This window comes from Suncus etruscus, chromosome 17, assembly GCF_024139225.1.
Source record: "Suncus etruscus isolate mSunEtr1 chromosome 17, mSunEtr1.pri.cur, whole genome shotgun sequence".
NCBI lineage: Eukaryota > Metazoa > Chordata > Mammalia > Eulipotyphla > Soricidae > Suncus > Suncus etruscus.
Window position 1 is genome coordinate 67,675,033 of NC_064864.1, and position 18,218 is coordinate 67,693,250.

The 18,218-nt window shown below is 51.7% G+C and overlaps 1 protein-coding gene across 1 annotated transcript in view; it reads left to right on the forward strand.

Annotated features, from left to right (window-relative positions):
- Window positions 1-8,665: 8,665 nt before the first annotated feature.
- The window catches only part of HTRA1 (HtrA serine peptidase 1), a 51,993-nt gene continuing 42,440 nt past the window's right edge, over window positions 8,666-18,218 (forward strand). The window contains exon 1 of the mRNA XM_049790447.1: window positions 8,666-9,140. Coding sequence (XP_049646404.1) covers window positions 8,666-9,140 — 475 coding nt within the window. The remainder of the gene's footprint in view (window positions 9,141-18,218) is intronic.

An 18,218-nucleotide genomic window follows, 5' to 3' on the forward strand; every position in this document is an offset into this window, starting at 1 on the left:
GATTTAGTGGGTCAAAGGGATAGTACAGTGGGTAAAGCTATTGTCTTGCATGCGGTTTTTCTGGGTTTGACCCCTCAGATCCACATATGGTTTCCTGAGCCCCACCTGGGGTGAACTCTGAGTGATCTCAGGAATAAGTGCTGAGCACAGCCTCGTATGGCCACAAAACTAAACAATAGCAAAGAAGATCAAGTGCAGTGAGGCAGAGTTTCACACTAGCTGACATTGGTTGTGTCTGCCTGGAACCCCTACCCCACGCCCTCCACACACCCCAGGTCTTGCTGACTGGATTGTGACACCCCAGCTCTGTGACCCAGACTATGCGGGGAGAGGAAGACATGGGTGATGTCTTCCATGTGCTTGTCAGCTCCTTGAGTCTTTTTTATTTGTTTTGGAGTCATACCCGGTGGCACTCAGGGATTACTCCTCTCTTCAGAAATCACTACTGGAAGGCTTGGGGTACCCTATGGGATACCAGAGATCAAACCTGGGTTGATTGCATGCAAAGCAAAAATCCCTACCTGCTGTGCTATTACTCTGGCCCCCCTTTTAAAATTTCCTTTAAACTTTTTTTTGGCAGTGGTGGTGGGTAGTGGGTAGTGGGTATTGAGCCCCCAGCTCAATACCAGCATCTCTGGAAATGGACTCAAACAGTCCTCCCTCTAAATATTTCTAGATATGTCCCTCTCTCCCAAAGGAAGTATTCCATTTAAAAACAACTTCTATCATCTAGTGCAAAATCAATATCAAGTCTCATGGACCCTTAACCCAGATTCCCCAAATGTCAGCCATGGACTTAGTCACCCTACTTCTAGATCAAGATCTTCCAAATGTGAAACCTTAGTTGGAGGCACCAGTGTGACTGAGTAAGGCCTGGCCATGGCCCCTGACCCTTGTCCAGACACCCTTCCTGAACATTCCTTGGAGCTGGTGAAACAGTTTTACTCATGTGCTGTGTCTCGGGGCCAGAGCCAGTGGGCATGTCCTCTAGGGTCAACTAGGCAGGGCCTGCCCCCCCCCAAACTCTCCAGTAGGGCACAACTGTACCCCTGAGCCCTGTCTGTTGTATGACTGAGGGACTGAGGCAGGTGGCTTGAAGTTTCCCTAAAGGTGCTCGCTGGTCTCCTAAAGTTCCTCCAGTGATGTCATGGGGCGAAGAGGCAACTTCCTGTTTGACCCATTTTAGCTTCCGGGGGAAGTGTCTGTGTAGGGGTGAGTCTGGGTGTTCCCATAGGTAAATTCTGACAGAGCCCCTGCTTGGCACTATCACTAGTGTCCCTCCAGATCCACTGGGCAGTTGTCACACTGCAGCCAGGTTACATTCGGTTCCCACAGTAAGGGAACTGGTTCCCCCCTGCCCGTGTTCTTGGGGTCCCTTGGTCTCAAGCTGGCATGAGGAATTGCAGGAAGAAGGAAATCAGTCCAACCTCCACCCAGATTACCAACCCTGGCAGAAAAGAATGTAGAGAGGAGACGAAATAGTCCTGTAAAGTTCTGTTTCTTCTGGAAATCTTAGTGGGGAGAGCTATACATTCTTTATTCAGGAAACTTGAGTTTTTGTTTTAAGTTTTAAGTTCTTTCTTTAGAAAATCTGAGGGGAGCGAGCTGCACATTCCAGACTGCAGGACAGACTGGAACAGCGTCCTTGGGGGCTATCTCTGGAGAGTCCCCAGACTTCCTAACTTGGAGTCTGCTATAGACAGGAGACTTCATTGTGTTATTACTGGAAGCGCCTGGACTCCTAATGGACCTTCTTTCATCAACACCTTTTGTTTCTCTAGAAGCTTCCAGCCTTCTCTGGGTTGGCCCAGTTAGTCTTATCAGGCCCACAAAGGAATGAACCTTCATGACCTTTCAGGGGTATTTGGGGCTGGCTACCAGCCAATTCTTTCATCTGCATCTTGGCCTTATTACTGTCCCTCCCCCAAAACTTCATGGCTGACTGGAGAGATAACAATGAAGGTAAGGCCCTTGCTTTGCATAGGACCTACCTGGTTCCTATTTAAAAACACCCAGAACTGTGGGACTGGAGCCATAGCACAGCAGGTGAAGCTCTTGCCTGGCATGCTGTTGACTCAGGTTTCATTCTCAGTACCCATGTAGTCCCTGGTGTACTGCCAGGAGTGATCCCTGAGTGTAGAACTGGAGTGATCCCTGAGCGCAGAGCCAGAGTGGCCCTGAGCACTTTCAGATATAGCCTCCAAACCGGAAAAGGCAAAACCACCAGAACCTTGGCCCCTGTATATGAGCGAGGCCCCTGCCTCTGAATACTTCACTGGACCTATTTTGGTTTTAGTTCTGACTTGGGGTTGCTCCAGCAGAGTTTGGGGTAGACCAGATCATTCTTACCAGGTCTCTGGTGTGCAAAAGCACATGAACATGTCCTGGGGGCCCTTGGAGCCACCTGCTCACACCATGTGCCTCTTCTATTTTGTTTGTTTCTTGATCACATCCAGCTATGCTCAGAGATCACTTTTGCCAGTGTCCAAGGAACCATATCTGGGGGCCAGGGTTAAACAGGAGCCCACGGTGTGCAAGGCCATCAGGCAAACCCTTGAACTCCCTCTCTGACCCAGGGTGCATGTTCTTTTTGTTTTGTTTTGTTTTGTTTTTGGGGCCACACCCGGCAATGCTCAGGAGTTATTCCTGGCTATCTGCTCAGAAATACCTCCTGGCAGGCACGGGGGAACCATATGGGACGCCAGGATTCGAACCAACCATCTTAGCTGGATCAGCTGCTTGCAAGGCAAACGCTGTGCTATCTCTCCGGCCCCAGGATACATGTTCTTTTTTTTTTTCTCTTTATTTAAACATCTTGATTACAAATATGATTGTGATTAGGTTTCAGTCTGGTAAAGAACACCCCTCTTCACCAGTGAAACATTCCCACCACCAATGTCCCAAATCTCCCTCCATCCCGCTCCACCCCACCTATACTCTAGACAGGCTTTCCAGTTCCCTCATTCATTCACATTATTATGGTTGTTCTCAGTATAGTTATTTCTATAACTGTACTCACCACTCTTTGTGGTGAGCTTCATGAAGTGAACTAGAAGCTCCAGCCCTCCTCTCATTGTCTCTGAGGATTGTTGCAAAGATGACTTTTATTTTTCTTTCTTTTTTTTTAATTTTTTTTTAATTATGAGAACAAAGATGCAAAGAAAGAGGACAAGGTAAAGTTACAGTGGAAGGACAATCACCCATAATATAATTCTCAGAAGTCCCCTTGCTGATATCTTAACTTTGAACTTTCAGCCAAAGAACATTAAGATAAATAAAACAGAATCCATGTACAATTGTTTTGTCCCTCAAGTCCCCAGATTGTAACACATTATAATATTTCTTAACAGCACACAAGGCAATCGAAAGCCATAAAACTTAAGTAACTCCTTAAACATTAGAGGCATAGTATTTTTTACATTTCCATGAACATGCATATTAGCTTAAGTTAACCTCAAATTTTAGGTGTTTTTTTTTTTTTTAAGGATTAGAGTCAAAGGAGCACAGTAAAAACGGTGTTAGAGTGGCAATTGTTGTTTGCATAGGCCCACCAAAATATGAGGGGAATGGAAAGGAATAACCTTGGCCTAAATACAAAGAGACCTGACCCCTGAAGTTTCCTGGCATAAGACCAACTCTAGGCTCCAGGCAAACTAGTTTGTCCAATCCAAGACATTGTCTGTAGTGCCAACACACTTTTATTTTTCACACAGTCTCTGTTGTTGGTATCATGTTTCTGTATTAAATATCCTGGAATCTGCATATCCTACATTGAAGTCAGGATGTGGAGCGTCCTCTTGTTTCACCTCACCATTAATGGGCAATGCAGAGAACCCTGTCCTGTAAGCAGGTCGTTGTTGTTGTTAAGTCTTCTCAGTGTTAAGGGAAGTCTCTTTTGAGCAGGTCGATGTCTGAGTAGGGTCTTCCGTGGTAGAGAATTGCTTCCAGGTGATGTTATAGACAAACCTGGATGTTTCGTGGATGGCTTCCCTGGTTCAGGGGTGAATGGAAAATGCCCTTTCTTCTGAGGCCTGTGCCAGGTCATTATGTCAATGTTCAGGGTGTAAGGTCCCTTTGCACTACAAGATTTGTGTGTTCCAATCTCTATTAGATAGGATCTTATTTGTATGTATAGTATTTTCCCATTTTAATGTGCCTATGCAAAAAAGGAGCAATGCCACGTGGCGTTATTGGCGCATATGGGGGCCATAAGAACAAGTCCAACAATCCCCATGACATGGTTCAATCATAAGCATTAAACTGGGGGACTCTTTCAACAAAATTCCTTGATGAACAGGTCATAAAGAGAAGATAAAAAGTGGTTAGAATCGTCACTGTATAAGAGAGTATTTAGTAAGACATAGCTGTCAGAGAAAAAACACAAAATATTCGAAAGAAATACGTGTCAATTTTATGTCTTTTGAAACAGTTTGGGGTTGTCACACACAATGCACGGCTTTGGTCTGTGATTAGGATTGTGCAGTACTAAAGTTAAAAAGTAATGTGGGTTAGTGATGTTTGGGGGGGGTGAGAGAGTTAAGGAGTAAAAATGAGCTTTGTAGAGGTGTGGGAAAGGGAAGAATACAAAAAGAATATTCTGGATACGCAAAACAAACATAAAGATAAGGGATACTCTTAATACATGCAGTGCTTGCGGGGGCGCTAGCCCCCCCCCCTGCGGTTTTCCATATGGGGACTAGTCAGAAATTGCCAGTGACAAATTTAGCACAACCGAGCAAATCTCAGCACACCCCAAGTTAAGACCCACCATTTCTGGCCTCCTGGGCTGCCACCCCAGAAGGCCTGGAGGCCGGGGGCAGAAGAGGGGAAGGCTGGGGGCCTATCAAGGCTCCCAGCACACCCAAGTTAGGGAGAAGGCCTTCCACATGGGGTCTCCCCAAACCCCATGTGGCTAGAGCTAGCCTCCAGCTCAAGAGAGGATGGATAGAGAGCGACTTTTATTTTTCTTAAAACCCATAGATGAGTGAGACTATTCTGCGTCTCTCTCTCTCCCCCTCTGACTTATTTCACTCAGCATGATAGACGCCATGTGCATGTTCTTAAACCAACTAACCAAACAAATAAAAAAAAAAACAACTTTCTCTTCCACAGCCACCAATCAGACTGTCAAGACTGTCTGGACACTGATTTACTCCATTTCATCACGGTTTTGCCCAGTTTCTGGGGATTTACTTTTTTTGCAAAGCTCCATGCAGGATGCATGTGAAAACAAGGGCTCTCTGTCACCTCTTGAAGGTCTTTCCAGATGAAAGCATGAGGGGAGAGTACCCCCATCTACAGGCACTTAGAGCAGGAACTGTCCCATCTGGCTGTCAGCTGGCACCAGACTCCACAGACCCTAGAAAATTCCCCCCCTAGGACTGACTGTACTTGGTGGGTGGGAGTTCCTAGGAGATATGGTGAGTCTCTTCTGCCAGTGGGAGCCCCATATTCCTGTCCCCTCTCCAGCTCTCTCTCCTGCCTGCGGCTGCTCTGGGCACTTTCAAATTTTCCTGGCCATGATGGAGGGGTTGTCTATGCCTTTGATCTCCAGTCCGCCTGCCAGAAGGCGTCCCTCAGGAGGAAGTGGACAGACCATTTATTTCCATGATTCCATCCCATCTGCTGCTTCTCTTGCCATCACCTGGTGACAATCTCACTCCTGGATGCTCCATACAAACCCTACAATGGCTGTTTGCATAGAAAATCAGTACATAAGTAGCTTTTCAGCAGAATATTCTAGACTTGTGGCTCCTCAGTGGTCGAGCTCAGTGAGGGGCAGTGTCTCTTGGATCCTCACAGCTCTGACAGGTGCTTGACAACACAGCCGACACTGTTCAGTCAGACCAGGTGTGTCCATGGCTAGCCCTGCTGGGGGGCACCAAGGAAGTGGGCCGAGGCCGGCTCAGCTGTGGTCTCTTGTTGGAGTAAGGCAGTCCTTGGTTAGGCTCTGAGACTGCTTTGGAAGAAGGTGGGGATGAATGATTGGGTGCATAACTATGTGAGTGTATGAAAATGTGTGTGTGTACAATTGAATATGTGCCTCTCTGTGTGAGAGAATGTATGTGAAAGGGAGTATATGAGCGAGTGTGTGAATATGTTTCTGTGTCTGTGTGAGTGTATGAGTATATTGTGTGTCTATGTATGTCAGTGTGTAACTGGGTATATTAGTGTGTGTGTGTATGTGTGTGTGTGTGTGTGTGTGTGTGTGAATGTGTGTATGAGTAACCCTTGCATGTCAGGTTTAGAACCCTGACTTCCATTTTCCTGTGACTGGAAGCTTCTGGAAACTATGGCATAGAGGTATGATCAGATGGCAGGGCAGTGAGAACTGAAGCCCTAAGGACTTAGGTTTCAGGTCCTGGAATTAGGAAAGGAATATGGGGTCCTTGTCCCCCACGAGCAGATGGGCCCCCCTCAGGCTTGTGTTCCAGGTCCGAAGCCCAGCCCCAGGCTGGGTAGCACTGTGATGCTAGTTCCTTGGCAGAAGCGTTGATTCTGTGAACGGGCCATGGTGAGACTGGCAGTACTCTCCTCTGTGGCTTCTGCACTGCCCCCGTTTCTCTGGAAAAATCCTCTCTGGGTGTCTGTGCCTGGAGCTGGGGAGCAAGAAATGAGTTTTCAGGATGGACCTAAAAAAGTGTAGCATTTCGGAAACTGCCTACCGGATAGAGTCGGACAGGAAGAAAGGAAAGAGTGAGCATTCTGGGTGGAAAACTTTATGGAGACCAGACTGAGGGGTCAGGGATTGGCCAGGGGTCAGCTGGGGCTGTGCCCTTTATGCCAGCCCTGGGGGACTGTCAACCAGCACAAATGCTTGCCACCACCTCCTGTTTCTATCAGATTCTCACAAAACTGCTCATTTGGTGTCAGAGCACTTGCGGGAGCCTCCTGTTCAGTGCTAGTCTTTCTTGGGGGGATAGTTTGCCTAGCATTCAGAGGGACCAGGGGGCCCAACTGTGCGGGTGTGATGGGTCAGTGCTTTGTGCAGTGACCAAGGGGGGGGGGAGCATGACCTAGGCCACACCTGGTGGTTCTTGGCATTGAACTCTGGGCCTCACATATGCCAGCCATGGGTTCCCTCTCTGCGCTGTTCCCCGGACCCACGACACTGTCTTGTGTCCTGGGTATTGCTTGCTTGGTCTTCCCCTTCGCCTGCTGCCCAAGTAGCCCTTCCTGGGGCCTCCCTCTGCCCAGATCAGCCAAACATTGCCTGTTTCCTCACTGCCAGTGTGGGCACCTTCCCACAGCAACCCTGCTGCCATCGGCCCCCAGTCACAGCCAGGACACACGCAGTCACCCCATTTTCTGCTGATGGAGAACCAAGTACCATTCACATCAGTGCAAGCAAGAAGTGGGGTCTGAACCCCCCACCCTGCTGACGGCAGGCTCCCAGCAGGCGACTGTCATGCTCCACACAGAAATATTTCCCAGGGGCTGGGAAGGTGGCACTAGAGGTAAGGTGTCTGCCTTACAAGCGCTAGCCAAGGAATGGACCGCGGTTCGATCCCCCGGCGTCCCATATGGTCCCCCCAAGCCAGGGGCGATTTCTGAGCACATAGCCAGAAGTAACCCCTGAGCGTCAAACGGGTTGTGGCCCAAAAACCAAAAAAAAAAAAAAAAAAAAAAAAAAAGAAAGAAATATTTCCCGGGACTCAGGGATAGCAGAAGTGATGTGAAACAGAGTGACCCCGAACATGCAGTTCATTCAGAAGGGAGAGATATAGTGGGGGTTGGGGCATCCCATCCCATTTCTGATCAGTTCACTGGCTCTGTGTATGTGTGTATGTCTGTTTGTGTATCTCTGTGTGACTGTCTCCATGCGTGTCTGTTTTTTTTTTTCCCCCACAGCACGAAGCACATCAATTCCCCCAGTTTATCCACCGCAGCATCCCTCGCCTGTATCATTTATCTCAGCTCTGGCAGTTTTCCGTTGTCAGCATCCTACTCTCCTTTTTTGGCAGGATGGGCAACTAGGGGGTGCCAAGAGCCATGATCTGCCAGGAGTCACCCCCAACTCACCTCCACCCCATCCTAACTTCTTTCCCACAGGTCAGGATCTGGTGCTAGGAACTAACTACCTGAGGACGACAACATCCTACACAGGTCCCAGTCTGGGGGGGAATCCCGCAAATAAGCTAAATCCTGCTCCCACTCAGGTGCTGCTCGGGAGGGGAGCCGGTGGCATGTGGAACTTGGAAAGGAGTTTAGCTGGGAAAGTGCAGAGCAGAAAAGAAACCCCAGAGCACAAAGGCAGCGGGGCCGGGAGCTGGGTTATGGGGGCGCGATCCCACCTCCCAAGTCGCCCCTTTTCCACTGCCTCCGTCTCCCCTAAACTGGGGTCCCGGGCCGCCCCTTTTGGAGGCGGCTCAGGGGCGCGCGTGCCGGGGGAGGCGCACGCAGGCTGGCCAGCGGGACTGTCCAAACGCATCCCCTGCGTCCCCCGGCTCCGGGCCGGCTGCAAAGGTCCCCCCTCACCCCACCCCGAGTTCCTCAGCCCACGCCCCGCCGCGGGCGGTCCCCGGGCGCCGCGCCCGTCCCCAAGGCCGCTCGTCACCGCCTCCAGGCCAATGGGCTGAGCCGCCCGGCTGCGCGCACTTAGACCCGCTGGGCCCGGCGCTGCCCGTCCAGCCCTGTCCGCTGCGCTCCGAGCCGAACCACCGATATGTCGCCGCTCCTGCCGCTGCTGCTGCCGCTGCTGCTGCAACTGGCCGGGCCCGGGGCCGCGCTGCCGCCCCGCACCGGCCGCTCGGCGCCCGCCGCCGCCGCCGCCGCCTGCCCCGAGCGCTGCGAGCCCGCGCGCTGCCCCGCGCCGCCCGCGCACTGCGAGGGCGGCCGCGTCCGCGACGCGTGCGGCTGCTGCGAGGTGTGCGGCTTGGCCGAGGGCGCGGCGTGCGGCCTGCAAGAGGGCCCGTGCGGCGAGGGGCTGCGCTGCGTGGTGCCCTTCGGGGTGCCCGCCTCGGCCACTGTGCGTCGGCGCGCCCAGGCCGGCGTCTGCGAGTGCGCCAGCGGCGAGCCCGTGTGCGGCAGCGATGCCAACACCTACGCCAACCTGTGCCAGCTGCGAGCCGCCAGCCGCCGCTCCGAGAGGCTGCAGCACCCGCCGCTCATCGTCCTGCAGCGCGGCGCCTGCGGCCAAGGTACCGGCCAGGGCCAGGGCACCCTTCTCCATTGCGTCCCACCGTGCCAGGCGCCCTCCGCCGAGAGGCAGCGCAATGGGGGCCCTTCCCCAAGGGGTGCGTCCCGAGGGATTCGTGCGTCTCTCTTGGAGGATGCTAACCAGCTCCATCCCTTAGCCCTGGCTGTGCTGTGGAACCGCCCCACGTCTGGGTCCCCAGGAATGAGGACAGGAAAGTGGGCCCAGGGAGGCAGAAGATGAACTTGGCAGAGGTGGCCGATGTCCAGTGTCCAGCAAACCTTTGGAATCCCCCGGGGTTTCCCTGATTGTTCTTCCTTCTCTAAGTTTATTTCCAGTCGTGTGTGTGTGTGTGTGTGTGTGTGTGTGTGTGTGTGTGTGTGTCTGGGTGTCTGTGTGTCTGTGTGTCTGTGTGTATGGGGATGGGGGACGAGGTGTGCTCCTGCCTCTGACTATTTGAATTTTGAGATGGAGCAGCCAGGATTCCCTGCTGGTGGTGGCACTGGGGTGATGCCGGAGTGGCTCGCCCGCCCTTGCTTGCTTTTGAACCAACCCTACAAAAATGAAAGTGGTTCTGGTGGAATTGGCTGATGGGGTGTTCTGGAAAACGCAGACAGAGGCTTGGAGGTGGCCGGAAGCTCACCCCTTCTCGCTGGCTGCTTCGGGCTGCAGGGCTAGTCTGGCACAGGAGGTCTCAGTGCTGGGGTTCTCACAGGAACTTCCAACCACTGCTTCTGGCCAGGAGGCAGCCAAAAGAACTGCAGAAAGAAACGGTGGGAACTTCAGCCAGGGCCATGCTTAGGACGTGCCAGCCCAACTGAACGCTGCTTTTGGCTTCAGCCAGCACCTCCTCACCTCCGGCTGGCTGCCGAATGTGGAGCCAAGGCAGGGCTGGGTTTGCCTGGTAGGAATCTGCTCCAGGTCGACTACACCAGGTTGGACCACTCGGAGGAGCAAGGGAGAAACTGGAGATTGTGTCCCTCCCCAGACAAGAGCAGGGGGCCAGTCTGTGATCTCTCTTCCAGAATGTGAGTCAGGGTGCGAGGAGGGGACTCAAGCACGGGCATGAAAATGCCCACAAAGAGGGCTTTACGCCAGGGCACATTCATCCTTGTGACCTTCAGTGTCTCCTCCTGCTGTCACTCCCTGGTTTATAGATAAGGAAACTGGGGCAGCTGTTTGCCGGAGGTTCTGTAGTTGGAACTTGAGATTAGTTACTCCCAGAGTTCAGGCAATACACACTTATGGGCACAAACTCATGTACACACACACACACACACACACACACACACACACACACACACCAAGACTGAGCAGGGAGATCAGACAGGGTGATGGAAATTTCTGGAAGATGAGTGCATCCCAGCAGAATGGGGAGTAGCAGGTCAGAAGATGAGACTTGCTAGGGAGAGGAGGCTAGACTGGCATTGGCAGGCACCAGTAGTGACCTGGGTGACAGTGGGCATTCAGGGCAGTCCTCACTTGTCCTGGATGCAGCAGTGTGGACCCTGCAGCAGAGGACATGGACTCTAGGTGTGGAGTTCAGGACAGTGCAGGGGTGCGGAAGGAGGTGAGGATTGGAAATCAGCACATTTATGTCTTTGGGAAAAAGGGTGCCTACAGGGGCATCTCATTTCTCTGAGGAGCTGCCCTGGCCCATCCCCCTAGATCTTACTATTGGGAAGACCACCTGGGGAAGCTTTGGAGCTGGCAGAGATGCCAGTACCCATGGGCCCAAACAGGTCCACACCTGAGGGGATATCCAGGAAAGAGCCAAAGGAGCTGACACAGAAGGTGGCCTTGGACATGGGCACCCCAGGGAAGGACTCAACCCCATTATCCTCACACTCGATTCTACACATTTTTTTGTTTTGGTTTTTGGGTCACACTCGGTGGCACTCAGGGCTCTGCACTCAAAAATCGTTCCTGGCAGGCACAGGGAACCATATGGGATGCCAGGATTTGAACCACCGTCCATCCTGGACCGGCTGCTTGCAAGGCAAATGCCCTACTGCTGTGCTATCTCTCCGGCCCCTCTATACATTTTTTTAAATTGAGTTCTGCAGTGGTGCCATGTGTGGTGATGAATGGACGCAGGAACGAACACAAGAGCAGAAGTAGGAGTGGATTTAGGAGTGATGCAGGAATGATACGGGAATAGGTGCGGGATTGGAAACAGGAATGAATACAGGAGTAAATACAGGATAAATTCAGGAATGGGTATCGTAATGACTGTGGGATTAGATGAGGGAATGAATGTAGTAACGGATGCAGGAATGGACATGGGAATAGATATGGGAATAGATGTCAGAATGGATGCAGGAACGAATGTGGGATAAATGTGAGAATAGATTTAGGAATGTATGTAGGAATAAATGCAGGAATGAATGTGGGAATGGATGCAGGAATAGGGTCATAGATGGATGTTGGAATGGGTGCAGGAATGGATGCAAACATTGGTAAAAGTATGGATCCAGGAATAGATGAATGAATGAATGAATGAATGAATGAATGAATGAACAGGGAAGCTGGAGTTCCATGATTTTCCTGCAGGAATGCCTTATTTTGCCTGCTCCTTCCTGCCAACACTCTGCCCTTTTATTTTTTGGAGTGGAGGGAATCCTTAAGGTCAGGAACCTGGAGTCACCAGACTCTGTGGGGACCATTCTGTCCCCAGCAGGTCAGCTGCATCTGGCATGAGTGTCCACCTCAGTTCTGATCCCGAAGGTAGTTGGGTGGACATGGGAAGCCTTTAGGGAGTCCCTTGGGTAACAGGCCTGTAGCCCTGAGACAAGAGAGAGCCTCAACACCCCTAAGATTAGAAGGGAGATCTGAAGCAGATGCGGGTGGCCCAGGGGTAGGAAGCACTAGGACCAGAGCTCTGGAGCCGAACCATACCAGGGGGCTATGGTGGCTCCTAAAAGGCAGGAGAGGTCACAGTTAAAGGACATGCCACTTCTAGGGGAGAGTACTCTTGTCAGCAGCCCTCTCTGATGGATGAGGGACTGTTAGACTAGAAGATCTAGGGAGATTAGAGCATTTGAGTGAGTTCAATGACACTTGCCTTGAACTGAATTGACCCAGGTTTGGTTCCTGGCACCCCAGAGGGTCTCCATAGCCCTGCCAGAACCAATCCTTGAGGGCAGACCAGGAGTATGTCCTGAGCACTGCTGGGTGTGGCCCCCAAACAAAACAAAGCAGCAGCCCAATTGGTTAGCGGGTATGAAAAAAGCAAGGGCTCTGATGAGAACAGGGTGCCACTGGATCCAGGGTGACGCAGATTCGGGGCACACTCCCTGCTGGGTCAGTGCCGGGGGAACTGGGGGCCCTCTTTGCTGTCCCTACAGCCTGCTGACAGCTGAGAGACTGAGTCATGGCTCTGTCCCTGGGTCAGTGCTTGAACCCTCCACGCATCTGGTCCGAGCTCATTGCTAATCATCACACAGTACTGTTGACAGAGAGACCAGGATTAAGGGCAAGCCCAGCTAAATTGGGGCCAAGGGCTGCAGTCAATAAACAGAGCTCCAGATGGCCCTGCTGGACACGCATCCCCACGTCCCGGCCTCGCCAGCCACGTGTGTGGGGCTTGTGTGAATCCTCAGAGCTCAGAGTGTGTCCACGTCTGCTCTTGAGACAAAGCCCCCACTTGGCGGATTCCCAGGACTAATCAGTGGATTGTGCCACAGCCTGTTCTCAGGAGCAGACAAGCACTCTGGACAGCGGTCAGACTCTCCAAGCATTAGTAGCCTCCTCTGGGCATCTCCCAAAGTTGGTGAAGGTTCACTGGCCTCCAGGGGCCCCCAAGAAGGGAAATCCCTGAATATCCCTAGCTGGGAAGGCTCTGCTCCCTGGAGCTGACCTTGGGTCTTACTAAGATGTTCAATGTGGTTTCATATGAGTTGCGGTCCCAGACAGCCTCCAAATGACTTAGTGATGGATCCTTGGGTGCTCGGAGCTTTTGGTCTCCATATTCAATGAGCAGTTGTGGGGAGACTGTGGTCACCAGGGTCAGTAGCACCACAGGTTTAGGGCCTTGGTGCCAGATTTTGTTGGGGGGTGGGGCGATCTCGTGTTCTCCTAGAAGCAGTTTCATGCCTTGGACCTAGAAATCAGACTTTCCATGAGCTGCTATTTCACGGGGATAAATAGCTCCATGCTGGTTGCATTTGAAGAAGACTTCGACTTGGCAAGGGTTGGGGTTTGTTGGAGGTCAGCAGGGTTCGGGGTTTGACAGACCTAAGACTGACCAGGTGGCCAGCTTCCTCAAATCCAGCATGGGAGGTCAACCAGATGTCTTCAGCTCATGCAGCTGGGATGGTCTATGGTTCTGGGAGGGTCCTGGAGTTGCCACATGGTATCTTCTCCAAGCCCAAGACACAAGCCCCCAAAACTGGGCCCTAACATTGGGCTGTGGATCTTCTGGACTTGCCATTTTTTTCCCTTCCTGCCCTGGAGCCTTTGCCAGGGTAGAGGATGTACATACTGTGGTTGTAATTCTTGTGCTGCCTGACCCCACAATCCCAGCACCCCCTGAGTAGCCCAGGAGTCCCCAGCACTTTGAGTTGTAGCTCTAGGGTCTGCAGTACCTGAGAAATGGCTCTGGAGAATTCTCCGCACCCTGAGATGTAACTCTGGGGTCTCCTAGCACCAAGAGATTTAACTCTGGGGTCCCCAAGACCCTGAGATGTGGCTCTGGGGGTCCCCAGTACCCTGAGATGTAACCCTGGGGTCTCCTAGCACCCAGAGATTTGATTTAGGTTCCCCACCACCCTGAAATGAGGCACTGGGGTACTCAGCACTATACCCCCTGAGTAATTCTGTACCTCTTGGCCTGAGTACTGTCACCTTACAGCTGCGGGGTCCTGCTACCAGCCTTCTCCCTCCCAAGTTCATAGGGATGGTCCTTGAAGAATCAAGATAGACTGTTTCTGCTAGCAGAGATACCAAGACAGGCCTCATATAGTCCCTGATGCTCCAGAGGCATGGAGAGGCCTGTGTGGTTGGGGATGTGGATGGAGCCAGGCAGGGCCTGTAGCATTGGACAGGCTCAGCTGTGGCTTCAGGGATCTCTGGTCTGAGCTCTGTTTCCAAATTCATTTTAGCTTTAGGTCTCCACCTCTGTGGACTCAGGAATGTTGAGATTTGAGAGCAGTGCGGACAAGATGAGTGATCTGGGAGAGAGGGGGCTGTGGTCTGTGGAGGGGCTTTAGAGGTTATAGGGGGACTGCTCTGTGCTGGGCTTGTGGGCTTACAGCACAGGACCCAAGGTGCGTGCCCAGAAATCAGCTATTGCTCTTCTCCTCCTTTTCCTCCTCCTCCTTCTCCTTCTGCTTCTCCTTCTGGAGCACTGATTTGACTCAGGACAGGGAGTCAGCCCTGAGGGTAGAGACAGGCGTTCACAGAGGAAGGTGGCCCAAGGATCTCAGTGCCCACTTAACTCATTAACGAGCCTGAAGGCGCATCATGGACGTGCCTACACTGAGATCTGCGAATGGTCTGGACTCGAGGACTGAATGTTTGCACGCCTGGGCTTTCACTCTCATCACTGACTCACGAACCTACAGTTTCCAGAAGCCCTGATGAGGCCTTGGACTGTCTCTCAAGGAGACTGTGATTCACATTGGGATGAGAGAAGGCTGTGACCTGGCCTTGCAGATCTGGGAGAGATCTGAGCCTGAGATTCACGGGAAGCTCAACTCACCCCAGCCACTGGCTCTTCCTGGGGCTGGGTGGGGAGCACTGTGACTCTGGGGGAGGCACAGGGCTCTCTCTGGGGCTGGAGCTGTGGCTGAACTTTCTGCCCATTCTCAGTTTCGAACAGCTCCATCCCGTGAGTCAGAATCTTGTGCAACTTTCCCAGCCCTGGGGAGACGTCATTTTAGGGCTTGTGTAATCTTGGCTAGGGGGGCCTGGGGGCCTGTCTGTGGCTGAGCCGGGTGAGTTCCCGGTGGTGCTGGATGCCCTCGTGCCCAGACTATGCCAGTGATACCAGGCTGCACCCCACTGAGTCACCACACTACCATGTCCCAGCTGCCATTGGGGTGAGTACAGAGCCTTGAACTAGTGGGAACTGTCCAGGCAGCTGGTTGCTCACAAGGGACAGGGTGTCTCAAAAGGTCTGAAGAGGTGGGCCAGAAAGGGACATAGCGGTCTAGGGGCTCCTTGCATTGGGGGCACTGCCAGGAGGTGTCTGCATTCTGATTCCCCCTTCTCTCACTGAACCATCAAAGAGACACAGTGTTTTCCAGGCCCAGGGTACTTCAGAGTTGGGGGAACCCCAGCCTATCCCACTACTCCCTGGTCAGCTCATGAATCCCTCCTACATGGGGCCTTTTCTTGGATGCATGTGTGACACTGGGCTGCCAGTGTAGAATGCAGGTTCCAGAATGTTATATGGCTTTGAGCAGGAGTCTCTCAGCATCACGGACTTCTCAGACCATACAGTCCTTGCTGGCTTTCTCCCACTAGGCCAACCAGCTCCTGAAAGATTGGGTATCCAAGTCTGTTCTGTTTTGTTTGTGTTTAGGCCACACCCGACAGTGCTCAGGGCTAACTCTTGGCTCTATGCTCAGAGATGGCTCCTGGTGAGGTTTGGGAGATTCTGCTGGGATTGAAATGGGGTTGGCGCAATATACAAGGCAAGGCTGTCCTTGTTTTCTGATCCCTTGAGTCTGTTTGGAAGCCCTGAATTATGGGGTCTGAGTGATCAAAGGGGAAGTCTGAGTCCCACTCGAGCCCTTTGTGGCACCCCCTCCTGTGGCACAGGGTCACATGCAATATTACTTGAGGATCAGATGAGACAATGGGGTGAGAAGGAGGGGTACAGGGACATCAAAGCGGATCCTTAGGAATTGAGGACTTTTGGGGGCAACTCCAGACCCTCCAGAGAACTTCCTGTGTAAAATAAACCCCCATGTTGTGAAACTGCTCCATGCACCATTTTTTACAACCCCAGGTAAATGGGTCTGAAGCAGGGTAGCCATGGAGAAATAATAAGCCAAGCCAGTCAGGAGAGAGTCATGGAGTCAGTTTGCTTCTCTCCTCATGGCCTCTCTGTGTGCTAAAGCCTAACTGACCTTTCTTTATTAACCCAGTACAAAATTCACCAGGGCAGAAGAAGGTTGAGTGAGAGACAAAATTACCTATGCAGGTGAATTTTTATATACCAAAGGGATAGGTTTAAAGGAAAGAGGAAGATGGGGGGAATGCCTTTGTTTTGAGTTCATCGCAGGGTGTCATCTTACACTCCTGGACCATATTTCTGAGCCTGGAGGATGGAGGAAGGAGGAATATTTGCTTCCCAGGACTGGGAGCACCCCAGCGCATGTTCTCTTGCCTCAAGGGGACCCGTAGTTCTCAGCCAAGCTGACTCCGTGGCTCAGAAGCTGTGACCCTGTGTTCCAAGGATACCAAAGGCAACATTTGCTCTTATCATCTCAGGACAGCACCCACACCCTGTTATTAGGAGCTCAGCATCCTGCCCTGCCTAGCTCTCCTTACTCTGGCTTGTCTCTTGGCAGTCCCCACCACCAGGCTCTTCCAGATTTGGGGCTCCATGGGTCCTTGCTTGCCATTTCCTTCACACACTGGTGGTTGTTGTCTCCCTAAATGTTCTTCATGTGTCTCAGGTCTCGTGGGCAGAACCAAGAGGTGGTTCAGAGAGTTCAGTGGCCATTGCCTGGTCACTCCAAGAGCTCAGTCCTTGGCCAAGAACCCTGGGTGCTCCCATTCCATGCTGTCTCTGACTTTCATAGTATTCTGTGTCTGGGTCCCATGGATGAGGACACCGTTGCTGGTGGCTGGCAGAGCTGCTGAGAGCTGGAGATTCATGTGGGGAACATAGCTGTGACCTAACACTTTCTGCTACAGATGGGGAATTTGAGGCACCCAGCAGGAATTCAGCTCACTCCAGCCACTCAGCTTATGGGGTGGGGGACAGATGTGAGGCTCACTGTGGAGTCCCTCAGGCCTCCCGAGCCCCTCAACATCTTCCTTCTAGAATAGCTACATGTGCAAGGTTTACTCAAGAGACAGACATGAGGGGTGAAGGGGAATCTTGCCATCACATGGCTTTTCCATTGCTGAATGATGCTAAAGAAACTGTCCCCACCCCACGAATATCTCCTTGGGCTAGGAGATGACTTAAATACTCCCCCATAATGACTGATTTCTTCACTCAAGAGTTCCAAGCATGTGTTAATGCCCTGTTTAATTACAATGCTTTCCTGGGAGCAAGAAAAGTTCAGGACCAAAGAATGGACCAGTAGAGAAATCAAGGCTGAAGCTTCCTGATCTTCCTGCTCCTGCTGGTTGCCCCTGGGGATGAATAGTCAAGTTCTCCCTCTCGAATCCTGAATATGTCCTTTCTAAAAAAATATATATTTTATTGAAATTATTGTGATTTACAAAGGTCCTTCATAGTTAGGTTTCAGGCAAAGTGCATTCCATACCACTCCCTTTTGTCCCCCAGCCTGCCAGTATAACAGACTCATTTTAAATTTAGATTGTGAAAGTTTGGGTCTCTTGATTCCATTGTTGTGGCCTTTGGCTTGGATATTTAGTTCTGTTCTACCAGTATACCTGAGACCACTTGGCCCCTGGTGCCCCTCCTTTCATATTTGTGTTTCTCCTCTTCCACTGTTTTTTTCCTTCTCCTCACTATACTCTGGGGCCAACAAATCTGCCTTTTTCCATTTCTTTTCACCTACAGAAAATTGTTGATTGGATCCCATATGCTATTCAATCACCTTTTATTCAAGATATATATATATATATATATATTGGTTTTTGGGCCACACCCGGCGTTGCTCAGGGGTTACTCCTGGCTGTCTGCTCAGAAATAGCTCCTGGCAGTCACGGGGGACCATATAGGACACCGGGATTCGAACCAACCACCTTTGGTCCTGGATCAGCTGCTTGCAAGGCAAATGCTGCTGTGCTATCTCTCCGGGCCCTAAAATTTTTTTTGTTTGTTTGTTTGTTTTTGGGCCACACCCGGCGGTGCTCAAGGGTTACTCCTGGCTGTCTGCTCAGAAATAGCTCCTGTCAGGCACGGGGGACCATATGGGACATCGGGATTCGA